The sequence below is a fragment of the Haematobia irritans genome, chromosome 5 (assembly GCF_050003625.1).
Source record: "Haematobia irritans isolate KBUSLIRL chromosome 5, ASM5000362v1, whole genome shotgun sequence".
NCBI lineage: Eukaryota > Metazoa > Arthropoda > Insecta > Diptera > Muscidae > Haematobia > Haematobia irritans.
The window spans coordinates 122,532,317-122,553,309 of record NC_134401.1 but is presented as its reverse complement, the minus strand read 5'-3'; the positions used below and the strand labels follow the sequence as shown (position 1 = coordinate 122,553,309).

At 33.9% G+C, this 20,993-nt stretch overlaps 2 protein-coding genes across 2 annotated transcripts in view; both read left to right on the top strand.

The window, feature by feature from the left end:
- Positions 1-314: 314 nt before the first annotated feature.
- Positions 315-9,645, top strand: LOC142238432 (serine protease inhibitor 42Dd-like). The gene is made up of 4 exons (XM_075310067.1): positions 315-464; positions 7,050-8,084; positions 8,146-8,284; positions 9,366-9,645. The coding sequence occupies exons 2-4, from the start codon at positions 7,095-7,097 to the stop codon at positions 9,494-9,496; spliced, it is 1,260 nt and encodes a 419-aa protein (XP_075166182.1). The 5' UTR covers positions 315-464; positions 7,050-7,094; the 3' UTR covers positions 9,497-9,645.
- A 6,788-nt stretch (positions 9,646-16,433) lies between these two features.
- Positions 16,434-20,993, top strand: part of LOC142240025 (antitrypsin-like) — a 38,429-nt gene continuing 33,869 nt past the window's right edge. Inside the window, exons 1-3 of the mRNA XM_075311743.1 lie at positions 16,434-16,461; positions 18,767-19,677; positions 19,734-19,872. Coding sequence (XP_075167858.1) covers positions 16,449-16,461; positions 18,767-19,677; positions 19,734-19,872 — 1,063 coding nt within the window. The 5' untranslated portion in view covers positions 16,434-16,448. The remainder of the gene's footprint in view (positions 16,462-18,766; positions 19,678-19,733; positions 19,873-20,993) is intronic.

Sequence of the window (20,993 nt, the reverse complement as noted above, 5' to 3'; positions counted from 1 at the left end):
GCCGATAAGGTGAAACTATCGCTCACGGCGTGTTAACTTACATAATAGACTAATCGAAACACACTTGATTTTTGACTTAGCATGACTATGAAAATAATGTAAGGAAAATAACTTTAACGAGTTCCCCTACTACATAGTGTTTTCACATTACAAATATCTTTCGAAAAAGTCCATAATAAGTAACTTAAAAATAAACGTTTTATGCTAATACTCGGGGAATTTTCAATATCGAGCTTCAGTGATCGTATTCAACAGACTTTGCTGTGAATTCGTTAAAACATTGTCTACCATTTATCATTCGAAATTCAAAAGTAGTAGCTTAGAAAATTTTTGTTGATTAGTCATGGGTTGCGTTTGAACAATTGTTCTGAAATTGCGTTTAAAGAAAAGCTTTACCTATATGCCTGTGGCATTTTGGATAGTTAATTAGTTAACTTGAAAACTTTGTGAGAAGCAGATATAAGGTGAGTGCTACATTGTATATAGTCATCAATAAGGGAAAATCTACAGAGACATGTGCATTTCCAGTCAACACAATGCCCATACAAAATATCGAGAAATATATTAAAATTGGGTATTCACTCTGTCTTTATGGGGTTTTAACTACTTACAATATAGTTTGTCAACAAAACACAAGTATTAAAATCAAATAAAACTAGAGAATACTGATAAAATATGTATTTTATTTGAAATTGTTCATATTAAAAGAAGAAGAAAAAAATAGATAAAGTCAGGCGAAAAATAAGACTTTGTGCCAAATTCTAGAAGATATGTCGAATATTGGCGTATTTATTGATTTAATAGGAATAGGACACACATTCACGAAGTGAAAAGCCACACTCACCAACGAAACAATTTTGAGGACTCACCTTCCGACACGCTCGCAAATGTTCCCGAGACTCAGTACAATGATATATAATTTGTACATACTATTCTTACGGATAGGAAATTTAAGGGAAAAAACTCTTGGAAAAAGATGAAACTGTTGACGAGTTATTCAGAGTTCAAAATTTTTCGTTTTGCTAATTCATAAATCAGAACATGGGGAGATGTTTACAAGCTAACAAAAGCATTTTGCATTCATAAATAAAGCTATTCGTAATGGAATTCGAGAGTGATAGTGTGATTGCTTTATATTTGCCTGGAAACCCACAGGTGGCTAAAACGAAAACGAATGCAAAATCCCAGCAAAAAAAATTGGAAGTTCTTCTCAAGGCACAACTTTAGAAGAACTTCCAAAAATGCCTTCCCAAAGATGTTCTTTATTTTAACTGCATAGAAAGTTCATTTGAGTCAATTTTTTATAACCCGCTTTTTTCATATTTTTAATGGGAAATTTATTTATTTTTTTATATACCACCATAGAAGGGTTAATGGGGTATAATATGTTAAGTTTGTCATTCCGTGTATAACACATCGAAATATCGATTTCCGACTATATAAAGTATATATATTCTTGATCAGGGAGACATTCTAAGACGATATAACATAAGCATGTCTGTCTGTCTGTCTGTTGTAATCACGCTACAGCCTTCAATATTGGCGCTATCGTCCTGAAATTTGGCACAGATTCGTTTTTTGTTTGCAGGCAGGTCAAGTTCGAAGATGGGCTATATCGGTCCAAGTTTTGATATAGTGCCCATATAAACCGATTTCCCAATTTGGGGTCTTGGGCTTATAAAAACCGTAGTTTTTATCCAATTTGCCTGATATTAAAAATCTAGATGTAATTGAGGAACATAAAAAGGTGTGCCGCAAATGGTGCGCATCGGTCCATGTTTTGGTATAGCCCCCATATAGACCGATCTCCCGATTTTGCTTCTTGGGGGTCTAGATCCTGTATTTATTACCCGATTTGCCTGAAATTGGAAATCTAGAGGTATTTTGGGACCCCGAAATTGAGGTGTATCGGTCCATTTTTTTGGTATAACCCCCATATAGACCGATCTCTCGATTTTACTTCTTGGGCGTCCAGATACTATATTTTCTAGCCGATTGGCTTGAAATTTAAAATCTAGAGGTATTTTAAGATCACAAATAGGTGTGTCGCAAATGGTGCCATTGGTCCATATTTTGGTATGGTCCCCATATAAAGGGTGGTTAAAATTTCAAGGGCCGATGTTGATTTTGAATAAAACACAAACTATTTAGGAAATTATTGTAATTTTATTTTATTATGATATATTGGTGTTACTCAATTGTGTATGGAAAAAAATATCGGCCAAATGGGCGCCGCGACCTCGGTGGCACACCTTCATCCGATGGTCCAAATTTTCGATGACGCTGAGGCATAATGGAGGTTCTATGCCGTTAATGTGCCGAATTATCTCATCATTTAGCTCTTGCATTTTTGCTGGCTTATCGACGTACACCTTTTCTTTCAAATAACCCCAAAGAAAAAAGTCCAACGGTGTCAAATCACATGATCTTGGCGGCCAATTGACATCGCCATTACGTGAGATAACACGGCCATTGAATTTGTTGCGCAAAATGGCCATTGTTTCGTTAGCTGTGTGGCAAGTGGCACCGTCCTGCTGAAACCACATATTGTCCACATCCATATCTTCCAATTCGGGCCATAAAAAGTTCGTTATCATCTCACGATAGCGAACACCATTTACAGTAACTGCCTGACCGGCCTCATTTTGGAAAAAATACGGTCCTATGATGCCGCCAGCCCATAAACCGCACCAAACAGTCACTCTTTGTGAGTGCATTGGTTTTTCGACAATCACTCTAGGATTCTCATTCGCCCAAATGCGGCAATTCTGTTTATTGACGAATCCACTGAGGTGAAAATGTGCCTCATCACTGAAGATGAAGGTGCACGATATGCATTTTGATTATGTATCTCTCCATGGCTCAAATTGAGTAAGTCTGAAATAGAGAAATGTCAAATAAAATTCGGAAAAAACTTGGCGTTTAGGTGTGGTTCACATTCAACAACGGCCCTTACAATTTAACCACCCTTTAGACCGACTTTGTTTATTGAGCTTCTAGAATCCGTAGTTTTTATCCAATTTGCCGAAAATAAGAAATATTGACGTATCATAGGACCATAAAGAGGTGTGTCGAAAATGGTCCGTATTGGTCCATGTTTTGATATATCCCCTATATAGACCGTTTTTACTTTTTGGGCTTCTAGAATTCGTAGTTTTCACCCAATTCGTCTGAAAGTGGAATTCTAGAGGTATTTGAAGAACATTAAGAGGTGGTATTGGTCCATGTTTTGGTATAGACCCCATATAGACCTAACTCACGAATTTATTTCTAGGACTTCTGGAATCCGTCTGACCACAAATAGGTCAGCCGCATATGGTGTGTGTCGACCCATGTTTTAGTATAGCCTCCACATAGACCGATCTCCAGATTTAACTCATTGGGCTTCTAGAAACCGATTTGCACAAAAATTTATATACACTGGAATTTTAGACCCTCAAAAATCTGTATCGCATTTATTTTTACCAGTCCATTTGGCAAGACATGCATATAGACCGATTTAACTTCTTGATGGTACACACACAGAAAAAATATTTTCCTCCGGAATGAAATTTTAGACAAACGAAATTCCCCTTTCGTATAAAGTATTTTCGTTTAGTGCAAACTAATCCGAATTTTTGATAAGCGATTCAACGATTGTCTCTAAAATTTGTGTCAAAAGAAAACTTTGCTTGCCTAAAATTTCGTTCCTCAGAAAAGAAAACACTTCTTTCAGGGTATAGCAGGCGCACTGATCATGAAACTTGCTTGAAACTGAAAGTAAAATTTCCAAATTTTACTCATCATATTCATTTAAATAATGGCGGAAAAAATCCACAGATTTAAGATTTCAAATCAAGGCGTTATTTCATCATTTGCACGATATGTCTATGATTTCTCTAAAACTCAAACAAAATTGGTTCTCATAAATCCACAATCTGATATGGTCTTCATAGGTAGAATCTTTAAATTTTTTCTTCGGGAAGCGTACTGGTTTAACTGATTTGTTTGGGAGAAGATTTGTCATTAAACCCCCCAAAATGCTATATATTATCAAGTAACCCGCTACGACGAAGAGTTTTTAAAGTAAACTATTATATTTGATTCATGGTGGTGGGTATTTAAGATTCGGCCCGGCCGAAATTACTGCTGTATATACTTGTTTTTGTTTCAAATAGGTTAAAAACATTTTAAGAATTAATGAAATGGCACAAATTATTTAAATTTAGCCGAAAAAGTGTTAAATCCTTTTTAGAAAACTTGCGAATTTTTTAAAATATTTGATGGCAAATGTTCCAGACAAGCGTTATAATGCATTAAAATCATAAAAAAAAATTAAAAATTATTTATTTGTCAAAATATGACAAAATTTCTTAATTCACATCCAAAACACTGAACTCTCTCCACTCCTTAAGAAGTGATGCAAATTCAGTGCAGCGGCTGTAGAAATGATGGACAAGGCCATGTTAAATTCATCGCTTCTACGTCAAGTTGGCACCACTTCCGGATCCAAAAAGAACATTTTCACTACTTTTTTGCCGACGCTTTTTTTGCTGGGATATATTGAAAATTAAGCCTAGATTAAAACCATTGAACTTCCAAAAGGTGCAAAAGGAAAGAGTCAAAGAGTTAATTCGCTTGGAAGAAAGTGGCCAGATATCTAATTTGTTTTTCTCAGTTTGAGAAAAAAAAAACCAAAATGACCGTGTCTACTTGTCAAAGAGATAAACTGAAAATTGACCTCTTTGACAAGTAGACACGAAATTCGCCATCAGAACTCGAACTCCGCCGATGGTAATGGTGTCGGCTGCCGTAATGATCGATGGTTCCCGCTACCCGCTCATATTCATAAACAGAGGGGTCAAAAAAAAAAGTCGATTTCATCGGGAAAATGTCCTAACGAGAGTATTGAATATTGGGCAGACAAACATTTCGGCCGCATGGACATTCCAACAGGATTTGGCACTCAGCACGCATTAACCAAGAATGGATTAAATACCAAAGATCGATCATCTCAAGAGCCACTTTCGTGCAGCGCACACTGGATCCAAATTATTATTATTATTATTTATTATTTGTTTTGGAAATAATTCTACAACTTTTGAATGGATAAAGTATCGCCAAAGTTGGCAAATTTAGTGGACATCGGTTTTGCCATGTGTTTAAATGTACATTGAGAAAATTGAGCTATTTAAAAGAGTTAGTTATTGGCTCATTTTACTAAGCAGCGGTCTAAACATAATGTGTCATAAGCAGGGCTGTGGAATCGAGTCAATTTTGTCGACTCCGACTCCAGCATTTCTTATTAGCCTCGACTCCGACTCTGGAGTCGACTCCAGGAGGTGTACCTAAATCTCATTTTAACAGTATTCCAATTGTAATTTTAAGTTCCAAAAATAGACCGATATAAATACTCAATTTTGTCATGTGTTTATATGTCCAAAATAACTCTAATTTTGATACGACTCGACGACAAACCTCAGCATTTTAGGGATGTAAAGAACTCTACATTTTAATTTCAGGCCAATAAATTAAATTACGACACAAGACTATATAGAAACCACATCAAAATATGGGTATAACAGCAATTTCCAGAAAAATTTGGGACGGGTCGAATTTTAAATAACCATTACCATACAACAGATGACAGCAATAGCTGTATACTTACGAGTATTGTTTCTATAGAAGTAAAATGGTAAATTATCGATTTATAAATGGACATTAGAGACCATTAATTTAATGTAAAGAATTTCATGTGGCTTTCACGACCGTGCCATCTGAACGTTGGCAGAGGTTTAATTTAAAATTATAGCTTCCAAGTACATCGGGTGTACAAGGAGATTTCTCAAGTAATTATGTAGGGCTATCTCAAAAGCTGGGAAATTTCCGCATTTATTTATGGATCTCGAATAACTCTAAATTCGAAATTCTTGACAAGTCTTATGAAAATTTTAGACTGGGAAAAATTTCTTAAAACAAATCGGAAGTTGGGTTCATATGTAGGTGCTATATCACAAAATTGTCCGGCCTGACTCATCTACGAACTCGACATGCCTGCCAAAAATTCAGAACTTTAGGTTCTACTGCTATATTGCCTTAAAATTGTACCTTTATCATGAGTATATACAGGGTCAAAAATCTATATTTTTATATGTTAAAAATGGACAATACAATTGATCAATTAAGCCCACATTCTAGTAAAACCTACTTTTTATATCGCCGTGAAATTTCACCCATATAAATACACTTTGAATGACCTGAAATCCAGCACTTCGTTTTTCATTGTTCGATGAAAATATTTTTTGTGGAAATATTTCTTGTCGAAATATTTTAGTTACAAAGATATGAAGTGTTTTTCAAATTTTGTTTCGCCGGAGTCGGAGTCGAGCAAAATTTCTACGACTCCGACTCCGAATCCAGCAAAATCTTCAGACTCCGACTCCGGCTCTGACTCCACAGCCCTGGTCATAAGAAAGGTATTTGAAAAGACTTTTTTCCTGTGTATTAAAAAAAAAAACAAGAAAATTGAACATTTTATTTTTAAAAATAAAGTTTTTGGACAATTAAAAATCTGAATTGAACTTGTATAACTTTTAAACTAGTTATGATATCATTATAGTTTTTATTAAATTTTAGAGGGAAAATTGTTTTAAGAAATATTGCTGTGTATACCATTCCCAAAATTCGTATAAAACCCCCAGACCTTAGTACATGTCATGATGTATACTGGAGTGATGTACTTGGAAATCAAACAATTAAGTAAATATTGAATTTATTTTTCAAAAAGAAAGAGTCAAAAAAGGTTGCTGGTTATAATAACTCTGCTAAATGCGGAGACAAACAAACAAAACAAAATTTAATATAAATTGAACAGACAAAATTTCATTTATATGAGGACTTATTTTCGTTAGCACACAAGACATTTTGTGTGTTTGATTGAAAATTTATTACAACTACGAATATCTTCGTTATAGTTAAGAATCTCGTACGTTGTTTCAATTTAAAAAGTTAAATTAAATTTAACGAGTTTATTAATTTCTACTTCAATATGTTCTATTCATTCGTTTTAGAATTAATAAAAATCGAAATCATTTGGAATTATAAACACCAAAAACATGTCTTGCCGTTGCATTTTTATTTCGGTATTATTAAGTCTTGCGTCAACAGTAGCAATACTTGCTATGGTATATTTCTTTACGTTTGCAAAACATTCCAAGCCGCCAGCTCAAGTACCAACGATTAATATAACACAGTCGGAATTCCTTAATAGCTTGGAAACATTCAATGGAAAACTTTTTACAGAATTGTCAAAATCTAATGGGGATAAAAATATAGTCTATTCCCCATTCTCGATAGAGACATGTTTAGCAATGACTCGCCAAGTAGCAGTTAATCAGACAGCATTGGAAATTGATAAAAGTTTCAATATAAGCGGAATGAATTTAGAAAGTATCACCAGTAATTATCATAATATTTTGAGCAAATACGAGAATAGCTCTATGCTGAATATGGCCAACAGGATTTATATCAAAGATAGCTATGAAATAAATGAAACATTTAATACCACATTATCCAAGGAGTTCTATTCATCTATTGAAAATATCGATTTTTCCAAAAGTGATGCAGCTATTGGCAGTATGAATAAATGGGTGGAACTTAACACTAATGGAACTATAAAGGATTTTATTCCTCCTGATGCTGTAAATGCAGATACGCGTATTTTCCTATTAAGTGCTATTTACTTCAAAGGCGAATGGGATACTGGTTTTGCTCCAGAGGCAACCACAGAACAGGATTTCTATACCAATGGTGATCAGCATGCTACTCAAAAGGTTCATTTGATGTTTAAAAAAGATCTTTGTCAATATAATACCTTCTCTGATTTGGATGCAACTGTACTACGTTTGCCCTATAAAAATTCTGATCTTTCTATGATGATTTTATTACCTAATGCCAATGATGGATTATCTAAATTGTTGGAGAAGTTGAGAAATAAAACATTGGATTCTGTTGTAAGAGAAATGGGAATGCAAACTAATGTTAATATCTATATTCCTAAATTCAAAGTGGAATTTAAAGTTGATCTCAAAGATGTTCTAATAAAGGTATGTATAAGGTTGAAGTGCAACTTTTTGTTAATATTCCATTTTTTACAAAATTTTACAGATTGGCATAAAAAGAATGTTTTCGTCTGGAGACTTTGGAAATATGTTGAAAACCATTGAACCCATTCAGGTATCCAATGTCATGCATAAGGCTTTGATTGACGTCAACGAGAAAGGAACAGAAGCCGCAGGAGCATCTGGTATGTAATACTATTTGATGTTGATCATTATTCCCACCACCATTTAGGGTCTATTTTTATCATTCTGTTTGTAACTCAATGAAATATTGGTCTCAGATCCCATAAAGTAGGAGTCGTGGTAAAATTCTTAGTCGATCTTCCCATGTCCGTCCGTTTTCCCATGTGTTGAAATCCACCTAACTTCCGAACGAAGCGAGCTATCGCCTTGAATATTGATACAAGTAATAACCAAAGACAATGCGCTTTAGAAAATGGGAAATTGGCCTACGTCACACCAAATGTTGCATTGGCGGTACTAGTTCCATACATGTTTGTAATTTTTTTATTGGTTTCTTATTTTTTAAATGGAAAACTTAATTTTCTTGATGAAACAATGTTAAATTTTAGGCGACAACAAAAAAATTACATTTTCCCTTTTATGGAAATTTATTTAGTGCACTTAATTTCTTTTTATTTTCATTTTAATTCTATGTCAATACTTTTCGTATACGCGTTCGGTTCGATAAACGAAAAATATGGACCTAGCTCCAATCTCCCATTTTCTTCTCTCAATTGTCTTTGTAATAACTATATAGGTCGGTATAAGGGTATTGGGTCATATCTCTTAGGTAAATCTATCCCCAGATTTAACTTCTGGAACCTCTTGGAAGAGCCAATTTCTTATAGAAATACATTTTATCCGATTTGGTGTGACATGCAAAAATTGGACCATATCGCTTCAAAAAATTGTTTTTCTGTCGCCTTAACCCCACAAAAGGAATCCCCTTTCCAGATATTGGGATAGCCCGATTTGAGCCCGATTAAACGACGTTAACACGTGCGGTCACTCTAATGAACATTATATGCTTGCACTTAAAAACATTGTGTTAAAGAAATTGAGTTCCAAACATATAATTTTTACACCCAAACATATGAAAAACAGTCTTTTTCGTACGTGTAGTATTTAAACGGTAGAGAAATCTTCGTTAAAATTTTGTCCCCAAGACATATAATGTAACCCACTCTTTAAAATCCAGGATGTACTATATATTTTATTTATATATTTTTTTATGCATTCAAATATATATGTTTTTATTTCCAGGTCTTGGTATATCTGCTCGAAGTGGAGCCGATATTCCATACCCTATCTTTAGGGCCGACCATCCATTTTACTATGCGATTATCAATACCGATAATGTGAAATTATTTGAAGGAACTTTTATTGGAGCTTAAAATAATATCATATAAATTTGTTGATTTATAGTTTCTATGTTAAAGATTAAAGTTAATGTTTTTTTTTTAATATTAGCGAAAACTTAAATAAATTGTAATTTAAAAATTATGTTTTTAAATAATAAAAGACAATATGAATTTATACTTTACATTAGGGATTAATTAGATAGTTTATCTGAAGATGAATACAGAATATAACAGGTTGGCTGATAAGTCCCCGGTCTAACAAAGAAAACACAATTTTTTTTTGTCAAAATTCGTTTTTATTATTCAACATAGTTCCCTTCAAGAGCGATACAACGATTATAACGACCTTACAATTTTTTGATACAATTTTGGTAGTACTCCTTCCTTGCCTCAAATAGGCCTCAGTTTTGGCGTTCACCTCTTCATTGCAGCCAAATTTTTTCCCTGCGAGCATCCTTTTGAGGTCTGAGAACAAGAAATAGTCGCTGGGATCCAGATCTGGAGAATACCGTGGGTGAGGAAGCAATTCGAAGCCCAATTCATGCATTTTTGCCATCGTTCTCAATGACTTGTGGCACGGTGAGTTGTCTTGATGGAACAACACTTTTTCTCCTTCATATGGGGCCGTTTTGCCGCGATTTCGACCTTCAAACACCCCAAAAACGCCATATAATAGTCACTGTTGATGGTTTTTGCCTTCTCAAGATAATCGATAAAAATTATTCCATGCGCATCCCAAAAAACAGAGGCCATTACTTTGCCAGCGGACTTTTTAGTGTTTCCACGCTTCGGAGACGGTTAACCGGTCGCTGTCCACTCAGCCGAATGTCGATTGGACTCAGGAGTGTAGTGATGGAGCCATGTTTCATCCATTGTCACATATCGACGGAAAACCTCGGGTGTATTACGAGGTGTATTACAACTGCAAACACCGCTCAGAATCATCAACACGTTGTTGTTTTTGGTCAAATGTGAGCTCGCGCGGCACCCATTTTGCACAGAGCTTCCGCATATCCAAATATTGATGAATGATATGACCAACACATTCCGTTGATATCTTTAAGGCCTCTGCTATCTTGATTAACTTCATTTTAGGTCATTCAAAATCATTTTGTGAATTTTTTTGATGTTGTCGTCGGTAACCACCTCTTTCGGGCGACCACTGCGTTCACCGTCCTCCGTGCTCATTGCACCACGCTTGAATTTTGCATACCAATCAATTATTGTTGATTTTCCTGGGGCAGAGTCCGGAAACTCATTATCAAGCCAAGTTTTTGCTTCCACCGTATTTTTCCTTTCAGAAAACAGTATTTTATCAAAACACGAAATTCCTTTTTTTCCATTTTTTACAATAACAAAAGTTGCTTCACAAAAGAAGCTCTATCCCACAAACTAATTGAATTACAGATGTCAAATTTTGACACGAATCATTTGAAGGTTGGTACTATATAAAAATAATATGCAGTTAATACTAGCGACGCCATCTATGTGTCAGACCGGGGACTTATCACCCAACCTGCCCACGAGCCGAGTAAACAAACTTTATTTAACAGAAACATACATCTAGTTGGGCCCCGTGGAGCAGTGGTTGCTACGTCCGCCTTGCATGCCAAGGGTCGTGGGTTCGATCTCTGCTTCGACCGAACACCAAAAAGTTTTTTTTGTTTTTTTGTTTACATATATTCCAGATACGTTCGGAAGATTCCCAAAAAAAAGTTCAACATTACATACTACTATATTAAATTTTTACTATGAACTGTAAAATGTGTCTTATTAAAGACTTAAAGTCAGAAAAGAACAGTGCTTGATATAAACGAAATGGACTGTGTTCTTGGTTGAAAAATAATTTTTTTATTGAAAAAATAAAAATTTTTTTGGTGATAAAAGTTTAAAATTGTCGAAGGAATTCAAAAAACTCTAACAAAGAAAAACTTTTTCCAAACTTTCTTAGCGTGTAGTGTATACGCTCATACTACGCTGGAGTTATGCTAATTATTAGGCTCCAATGGAATTTAGCTCTTTCCAATATATTTTGTTATCATAAGTATTTCTCAAAGGACAAATAAAACCAAATCTATGGCAAAAAATATTTTGTTCATTTCGAATTTAAATTAATTTTAATAATCGAATTTAAACGAATTTAAAAAGTGAAATTTTTTACTTTACATTTGGCGTTAAATTTTTTTCGCTTACGAATATAAGAATTCTAAAATGTATATATAACTTCCGTCACAACATACCAAATACTAATATTAATATTCGTCAATTGTTGATGAAAACGATTATATTATGATAAATATGAAAATGTAATCAGTTGTATAAATATAAACATCATGAGACAGCGAAAACATGCACTTTATTCTGTGGATAATCAAGCTATGTTTATTTGCCCTGAATAATATAATGGTTTTTAATTTGAAAACTCTTTAGTAATACGACATAAATAAGAATTTTGGACTCATCTCCTTAGTCGATGCACCCCTGGCTATTCCCTCGCCCATCAGAACATCTATTTATTGTTATCGTCATAAATCGGTCAATTATGATATAGCTCCCATTCACATGCTTCGCCCGATTTACATCAAGAGATTTTTATCTCTTTCGTTATAATTTGACACAGGATAATCCTTTATCGAGTAGGGGGACCAGATATTGTATTCAGAATAAATATGTCACATTTTGACTTTTACAAAATTTGGAAAAGTTTACTTTTCGAAGTTCTTGATCTTACCGCTTTAGCCGTCGCTACACCGAAAAAGAAAGGACTTTTCTGTGTATATACATTTTTTTATCGATTTTAATTACGATGACGTATTCAAATAAAATCAAACAAGTATATACGGCCGTAAGTTCGGCCAGACCGAATCTTATGTACCCTCCACCATGGATTGCGTAGAAACTTCTACGAAAGACTGTCATCCACAATCGAATTAATTGGGTTGTGGTATCTTAAAACTTCTTAACATCGCTTTCTAAATTGTGAGTTAGTCCATTCGTGGTATATATTAGACAAAAAAGGTATGTATAGGTAAGTCTACAAATAATTACGAATCGATATGGACTTTTGCACGGTACGTAGAGAGCCATAATTGAAATATGGGGGTCGCTTATATGTGGGCTATATACAATTATGAACTTGATATGGACCAATTTTTGTGTGATTGGGGATCTATTTATCTGAGGGCTATATATAATTATAGACCGATATGGACATAGTTAGGCATGGTTATTAACGGCCATATACTAGCACAATGTACCAAATTTAAACTGACTCGGATGAAATTTGCTCCTCCAAGAGGCTCCAAAACCAAATCTCGGGGTCGGTTTATATGGGGGCTATATATGATTATGGACTGATATGGACCACTTTTGGCATGGTTGTTAAATATCATATACTACCACCACGTACCAAATTTCAACCAGATCGGATGAATTTTGCTTCTCCAAAAGGAACCGGAGGTCAAATCTGGGAATCGCTTTATATGGGGGCTATATAATTATACACTAACACCATGTTCCAAATTTCAGCCGGATCGGATGAAATTTGCTTCTCTTAGAGGCTCCGAAAGCCAAATCGGGGGACCGGTTTACATGGGGGCTATATGTAATTATGGACCGATGTGGACCAATTTTTGCAAGGTTGTTAAAGACCATATAATAACATCATGTACCAAATTTCAACCGGATCGGAAGAAATTTGCTTCTCTTAGAGGCTCCGCAAGCCAAATCTGGGGTAAACCGATCCCCAGGGGCTATATATATGGGGGCTATATATAATTATGGACCAATGTGGACCAATTTTTGCATGGTTGTTAGAGACCATTTACCAACACCATGTACCAAATTTCAGCCGGATCGGATGAAATTTGCTTCTCTTAGAGGCTCGGCAAGCCAAATCGGGGGATCGGTTTATATGGGGGCTATCCGACCTACACACAAAAAAATAATGCATTTATTTTATGAATAGTGTTCACAAAAATTTTCCAAACACGGGATTCATAAATTATATGAAAACAAATCATAAAATCAAAAATACAGGTTTTCATTGACTATGAATGTGTACATAATATGAATGGAAATTTTAATATTACAAATGAAGTATACATATTTTTGTCATTGAAAAATATGTACCTTTACATAATTTGTACTAAAAACGTCATGCATTATATGCAACTTTTTTTTAAAATTTTTCCCCCAGATTCGACGGGGGAAAAATTACTGAAAACTCAAATACATCAAATACTCGCGTGTTACCTTCAAAACGTTATGTTTAGTTTTTTGTTGCCTCGTATGTATTGTATACATATGAGAGTAACTCTATGTTGTTGCTCTCTCACGCTAAGAGAAAACCAGTATTTTTGATATATTAAGTAAATTTTCATTAATTTTATGAAACCGTCTCTACACCCTCAAGAAAAATCGCTTCTCTAACATATGTTCCAAACATATTTTGCAGGAAGCACATATATTATTGGATACTGCCGAAATATTAATATGTTTGTTTTATGTGAGCATATTATATGTTTGGAAGCATTTTGAGTCCAAAAATAGTATATGCTTGGAAGAATTCCTCAAAAAAGATTGTGCTCATTCCCTCACATAATTTTCACTTACACGAAATTTTTGACTTCTTCGCATCTTTTTTTGTAATATGCTGTTGCTTTTCAAATGTCTATTCTCTTGATTCCGAATACTCATTCTAATATTCAAATTAAATAATATTTAGACTTAAGCATATTAAATTTTTGGCCTTATCATGAAACAGTTTTCCGAAACAACATACAAGCGGTTTCACAGAAATTGCTCTCATTTCATTCTCTCGCTGTGTTATGTTGATATCTTTTTATTCAACACTCCCGGTTTCCATTTCTATTTATTTCTCTATACTAACTCTCTCTCTCTCTTTGTCGCTCTCTGAATAAAGTATCACAACATATATATGTTTACTCGAAATTTGTAAATTTATATATGTTTACATTCACACATATTATTTTTATGAAACATTCATGCCCCAAACATAATATATTCTAACATATTAACATATGTGTCCCAAACATTTGGTGTTAGTTTAGGAACATTACATGTTTGCCCTTAAATATATTGTGTTTAAAAATTGTGCCCGAAACACATTTTGTTTATATCGGAACATATATAAAACATATTTTTCTAACAGTGTATATATTATTAAAAGATTCATAATTTCATAACAAATATTTATGAAAACAATATATTATGTAAGTGTACACATTTTGTATGAAAACAGTCCATAAATTTATAAAAATGTACAAATTTATGTACAAATTTATATTTTATTTTTTTGTGTGTACACCCTCAAAAAAAATCGCTTCTCTAACATATGTTCCAAACATATTTAGCAGGAAGCACATATATTATTAGATATTGCCGAAACATTATTATGTTTGTTTTATGTGAACATATTATATGTTTGGAAGCACTTTAAGCCCAAAAATATTATATGCTTCGAAGAATTTTCGCCCCAAGAAGATTGTGCTCATTCCCTCACATAATTTTCACTTCCACGAAATTTTTATTTCTTGGCACCTTTTTTTGTAATACAAATAATGTTGAAGAAATTATTAAATTTTAAAATTTTTTTAATTTTACCTTTCGCCTGGACGGAGAATCGAACCGGGAACCATGCAATTTGTAAGCCAACCAGCCAATCACCAATAGACAATTATCGTTATAAGTTACATTTATATAGCATAGTTTGCCCATAGAGCCCATGCAAACATAACATTATTTAACAGAAACATACATTTGTTGGCCACGTGGAGCAGTGGTTATCATACGTTCTGATTTCTTTTAAAGAACCAAGAAAAAAAATTGTGCCCATAATGCCAAAATGATCAACAAAACACATGTCCCCATATACATAAAATGCTGCTCTCAAGGCGAAAACACATGCTGTTTTTTTTAAATGTCTATTCTCATTCTAATATTCAAATAATAATATTTAGACTTAAACATATCAAATTGTTGGCCTTATCATAAAACAGTTTTCCGAAACAACATACAAGCGGTTTCACAGAAATTGCTCTCTTTTCATTCTCTCGCTGTGTTATGTTGATATCTTTCGTCAACCCTCCCGGTTTCATCTCTATTTCTTTCTCTATACTCTCGCTCGCTGAATAAACTATCACAATATATATATGTTTACTCGAAATTTGTAAATTTATATATGTTTACATTCACACATATTATTTTTATAAAACATTCATGCCCCAAACATAATATATTCTAACATATTAACATATGTGTCCCAAGCATTTAGTATTAGTTTAGGAACATTACAAGTTTGCACTTAAATATATTGTGTTTATAAATTGTGCCTGAAACACCTTTTTTTATTTCGGAACATATGAAAAACATATTTTTCTAACAGTGTACATCAATAACAACTACTTGTGCCAAGTTTCAAGTCGATAGCTTGTTTCGTTCGGAAGTTAGCGTGATTTCAACAGACGGACGGACGGACGGACATGCTCAGATCGACTCAGAATTTCACCACGACCCCAAATATATATACTTTATGGGGTCTTAGAGCAATATTTCGAAGTGTTACAAACGGAATGACAAAGTTAATATACCCCCATCCTATGGTGGAGGGTATAAAAAGGAAAAAAGTTTGTTGAACTAGCTTCAATACCCTTGATCAAGGAATCGAACAAAACAGTGGCTATTGGAATTGGTTTGCCATCCTCTGTGTTTTTAATTATATGTTGAACAATAAAGGCCCCAGTAGGCGAAACCCTATATTGTATTATAATATCTAATGCAAACAAGTACATATTCTATTTGTTTAATTTTAATTAAGATTATGTAGACAACAACAGCTTTATACTTATAGCTTATGCTCTTGACACCTTTTCAAAGCAAAAATAATAAACAGTAAACCATTTTGCTTAACTGACGTACTTTGCTTTTCTTATTCAATTGATTTTTATATATCAAAAAACCAAAAATGCGTATAGACGGTAAGTTGGCGTTTTTCGTAATTTCGTTTGTAATTTATATAAGTACTTTACCTTATTGCACTGAAAAAATATTGTCCTGCGGCCAAAGATTTCTTGTTCTTAATTTACGAATGAGTTTTTGCTTAGCCTTGTCCAAAAGACGATTAACTTTTCAATGAAGTCATGTTGTCCTTATAATTAAGTGATTTGACATAAAAATGGGCTTTTTAAAATGAAAGAATTGTTCGTTTGTCTAAGGTCAACGTAACTTTAATAATTTTCAAAGAATCTTCAAAATTAATGAAATTGTCTTTAAATTTGTTGTCTTTTTGCAATCTGACTACAAAGCAAAGAAAAAATCGTTTCAAAATAGCAGATGATTTTCCTTGAAACACAGCCTGAGTTCTACTTCAATCGAGTCTGAATTTGGAAATTTAAGTTCTCGCTGTCATGCGTTTAAAGAACTTTGATTGACATGAAGAAAAAAAGCAGAAAAATGGAATGAATTCAATTTTATTTCCTAGGACGCAAAAATCAAACCTATATAAAACTCTTCCTATATGTGGCACTTTAAGCCTTCTGGGGCCTTAAATGCCATTAATATTCACAAATGCTTTTTGAGGGTATTCTGCTAATTTTGTCCACCATTTTCAGTCTGAAACACTTCCAGGTATACTCCAAAACTCACTCGTCACATAACTTTTATTCCTCGGGGTTTCAAATTCCCAATTGAAAAGTGGTTTTGCCAAAGTGTAATCCTCTGCGGTTGGCAAATCTAGTAGTATTTTGAAAACCACACTGTGTTCATGCATTTTTCCCGACGGCAGCGATAAGTCGTCGTTGATGAAGTTAACTGTACCAATATATGCAACATGGCATTAGGGGAAAGTGTAATGGCGACACTCTCTGTCCGTCACACAGTGGTGCCAAATCGTTTGTTTTAAATAATTCGGAATGGATAAAGATATCAACATAATTTTTTCTTTGTGTGAACGCTGAGTGAGTCCACAGCCAGGCCTGTAGGCGTTGAAGTTGGTCACCTGGATAGAATTTGTAAAATCATACAAAAACTTCGAGTGCGTCTGTGAATATCCCTTACAGTTTGCGCGATATGGGCCCACAATTTTTTTTTTTGCAAAATTTTAACAATGTGAGATTAGTATTTTGAACCTAGAGGTATCAAATTTTGCACAAGGAGTGCAATTAGTAATATAGTGAAGTGCTGAATTTGGTGGACATTGAAAATAAAATGATTTGGAACCGCTGCGCTTCAGTGCCGAATTGCTTGAATTGGGCTACGAACTGCTGCCTCACTCACCGTCGTATTATCCTTATTTGGTTTCTTTTTCTTTCCCAAGTTAATAATGTCACTCGCTTGACACAAATATCACATAACTGAGGAGGTCATCCCAACAAAGTGGGAATAATTTGAAACTATCCGTAATGAGTATATTTCGCAGACAGGTAAAACTTATTGCAGCTTCGTTCATTCAATATTCAATTTATGGATGACATTGCTGAGACTTAAATCGTTTATATACACTGAAAAAAAGTGAACTGTTTTATAGGAAGAATGAACTACATCGCACGAAAATTGAACTAAATTTTACTCCACATTTTGAGATTTCCATAAAGCGTTGTTAAAACAAGGAAATTGTAATGCCCTGTTTGTATTTTTTTACTGCAGTTCACGAAATTACATCATCTCATAGAAGAAAAAATTAACTCACTCTGAAGAAGAAAATTATTGGCGTCAAATCATGACCATTTTAACCATACAGTAGTTCATTCTTACTTTTTTTGGGCTTTTAGTTCATAGTGAACTTATGTGTACGGTGATTGAACTTTATACTCACGTTTAGTTCATAAAATTTTTGAGACATACATAAAAAAAGTAAGATTTCATTAAGCTGTGAAAAATTTGATAAAAATAATAAAATTTACAAGCAAATACATTTTTTTCCAATAAAAATACACGAAGGAATATGATCACCTCAACCATGTTTCAAGAGCAAAATGTTATTTTTGGATGGTGACCATGTAACATGTTTATGGCAAAAATGTTCTTTTCTCGCCAAAAATAATATGCTTCCCGAATTCAGACATATAATCTCCGAGAAAATAACATGGTTGCGGCAAAGATGTTACATGGTCACCATTCAAAAAAAAACATTTTGCTCTTGAAACATGGTTGAGGTGATCATATTCCTTCTCTGGGTGTAACTTAAAATTAACGTTAGTTTAACTACGGATTTTTTTTTCTGTGTACAAGTATTACATTAGTATTCCGCAAATAAATTTTCTGTTCCATATAACATAATTTTAGTGAAAATACCAACATTGCTTTGCATAGTTGTCATACATCTAACTGGTCTAGAGGCCAACAATGCTGCATTTCACATCAGTTTGGATAATTTCAGTAGAAGAGTTTTCGATGAAGTCATCAGAGAAAATAATAATGAGAATGTTATAATTTCACCATTTTCAATTGAGGCTTGTCTGGGTATGATTCGTTTGGGAGTTGAAGGAGAAACTGCAATTCAAATGGATAGATCATTGAATATAAAGGTCCATAATCCCCATGCAATAGGTGATAAATTTCATTCCGTTTTGAGCAAATATAAGGATAATAAAATCATAAGTTTTGCAAATAAAGTCTATGTGGCAGTACAAAATGAAATAAATGAAGATTTTCAAGAAATGTTATCCACAAAATTCTATTCCAATGCCCAGAATATTGATTTCTCCGATAATGATAATGCCTCCGATACAATTAATGACTGGGTATCTAGCGAAACTAATGGAATGATAAATGAAATAATTTCACCTTACGATTTGGATGAGAACACCCTGCTGGTACTGATGAGTGCCATATCATTTAATGGTAAATGGAAAACGGCATTCGATAAGGTGTTAACCCAAGAAGATGACTTTTATGTTGATGAGAATACTGCCATTAAGGTGCCCATGATGCAAACCCAATCGACATTTACCTATGGCAATTTAAAGGATTTGGAAGCTTCAGCTATATTGCTACCCTATAGTGATTGTGATCTGGCTATGTTGATTATTCTGCCCGATGCTATAGGTGGCTTACAAAAATTACTACATCATCTAAAGGCTCTCGATTTGGCATCCTTGGTTAGGCGTAGAGTGAATCAATCCATAAAGGCTGAGGTTCGTTTACCAAAATTCACAGCTGATTTTAAGATTGAACTAAGTGATATACTAAAGAAGGTATGTAACCAAGTGTTTAATAAATATTTAGTCAGCAAATAATTCATTTCTTTTAGCTGGGCATGGATAAACTCTTTATAAGTGGAGACTTTGGAAAGATGTTAAAAGTCCCACAAGCTTTGGCTGTTTCTCAAGTAATTCATCAGGCCACACTTGAAGTCAATGAGGAGGGAACCAATGCTGCATCGACAAGTGGTAATGAAATGAAAACATTTTCCCAAACCTTTTTTAATAATAGTCGAAAAACTACATTAGTTTTCAAGAGATAGAGATATTTACATGTCGCATAAAATAAGCCTCTATATGGCGTTACGAACATAGCATTCGTACTTCGTAAAGAGTTTTGCGATTGTTCGATTCGGTTTGGATTGAGCGTGCGTTAGGTTAGGTATAGCTGCAGCCTGATATTTAGGCAAATGGTGAACTTCTCTCTTATCAATTAGTCCTGCCTGATTCTATGTTAAGCTCGCTCGATCGATTTGCTTTGGCTTCTACTTATTAAATATCTAAAACATTCAAACAGTGTACCAAACCAAATCCAAGCAAAATATCAATCAATGGAAATTTTATTTTAAATGACATTATTCTTAAAACCTAAATTAAATTATATATTTTATTTCTTTCCAGCCGCAAATCCATATTTACGCATGACTTCACCATGGGAAGGTTTTTATGGGGACCGTGCATTTTACTACGCCATTATTAATACAGATTTTGTACCTCTATTTGAAGGTACTTACTATGGATCATAAATATACAAATAAATTAAATTCATAAAATTTGTGAAACAATTTTTTTCGTTATATTTTCCACCCAATAAACTAATTTACAACAAGTATTAAATTTTGGAAAACAGGGAATGTGTGGTACAGTGGACTATGTATAGCTTCATGTATCAATGTTGAAGGACACTTTAACAAAATTAGCATTTAACAAATGAGACATACCTATCTACTCTTTTAACCATAATATATAAAACTTGTAGACCAATGGACAAACACTTACTGGTATAAAAGAAATTTGATATATATTTGTTATGTTTCTAGCATACCTTTTGGATTTACAATTATAGATCCACTGGATAAACATAAAAATCATGGACACTCCATAGTCGGCAAAACTATTTATGCACCTAAAATACCCACAGATTTAAAATTTCAGGCAATCCTTCGTTCTGTCGAACCAATAATCCAAAATACGTTTCGTAGTGAATTTACTGTCCTTCGTAAGAAGCCTTTGTTAATAGTACACGGACGAAAAAGACTGGTTTCCATATTTTGGGTGTAAAAATTATATGCTTGGAACTCAAATTTTTT

Coding starts and splice junctions, on each gene's coding strand:
- LOC142238432 (XM_075310067.1), top strand. CDS start 7,095: ATGTCTTGCCGTTGCATTTTTATTTCGGTATTATTAAGTCTTGCGTCA. Junction 8,085..8,145: donor TCAAAGATGTTCTAATAAAG/GTATGTATAAGG, acceptor AAAATTTTACAG/ATTGGCATAAAAAGAATGTT. Junction 8,285..9,365: donor AGAAGCCGCAGGAGCATCTG/GTATGTAATACT, acceptor TTTTATTTCCAG/GTCTTGGTATATCTGCTCGA.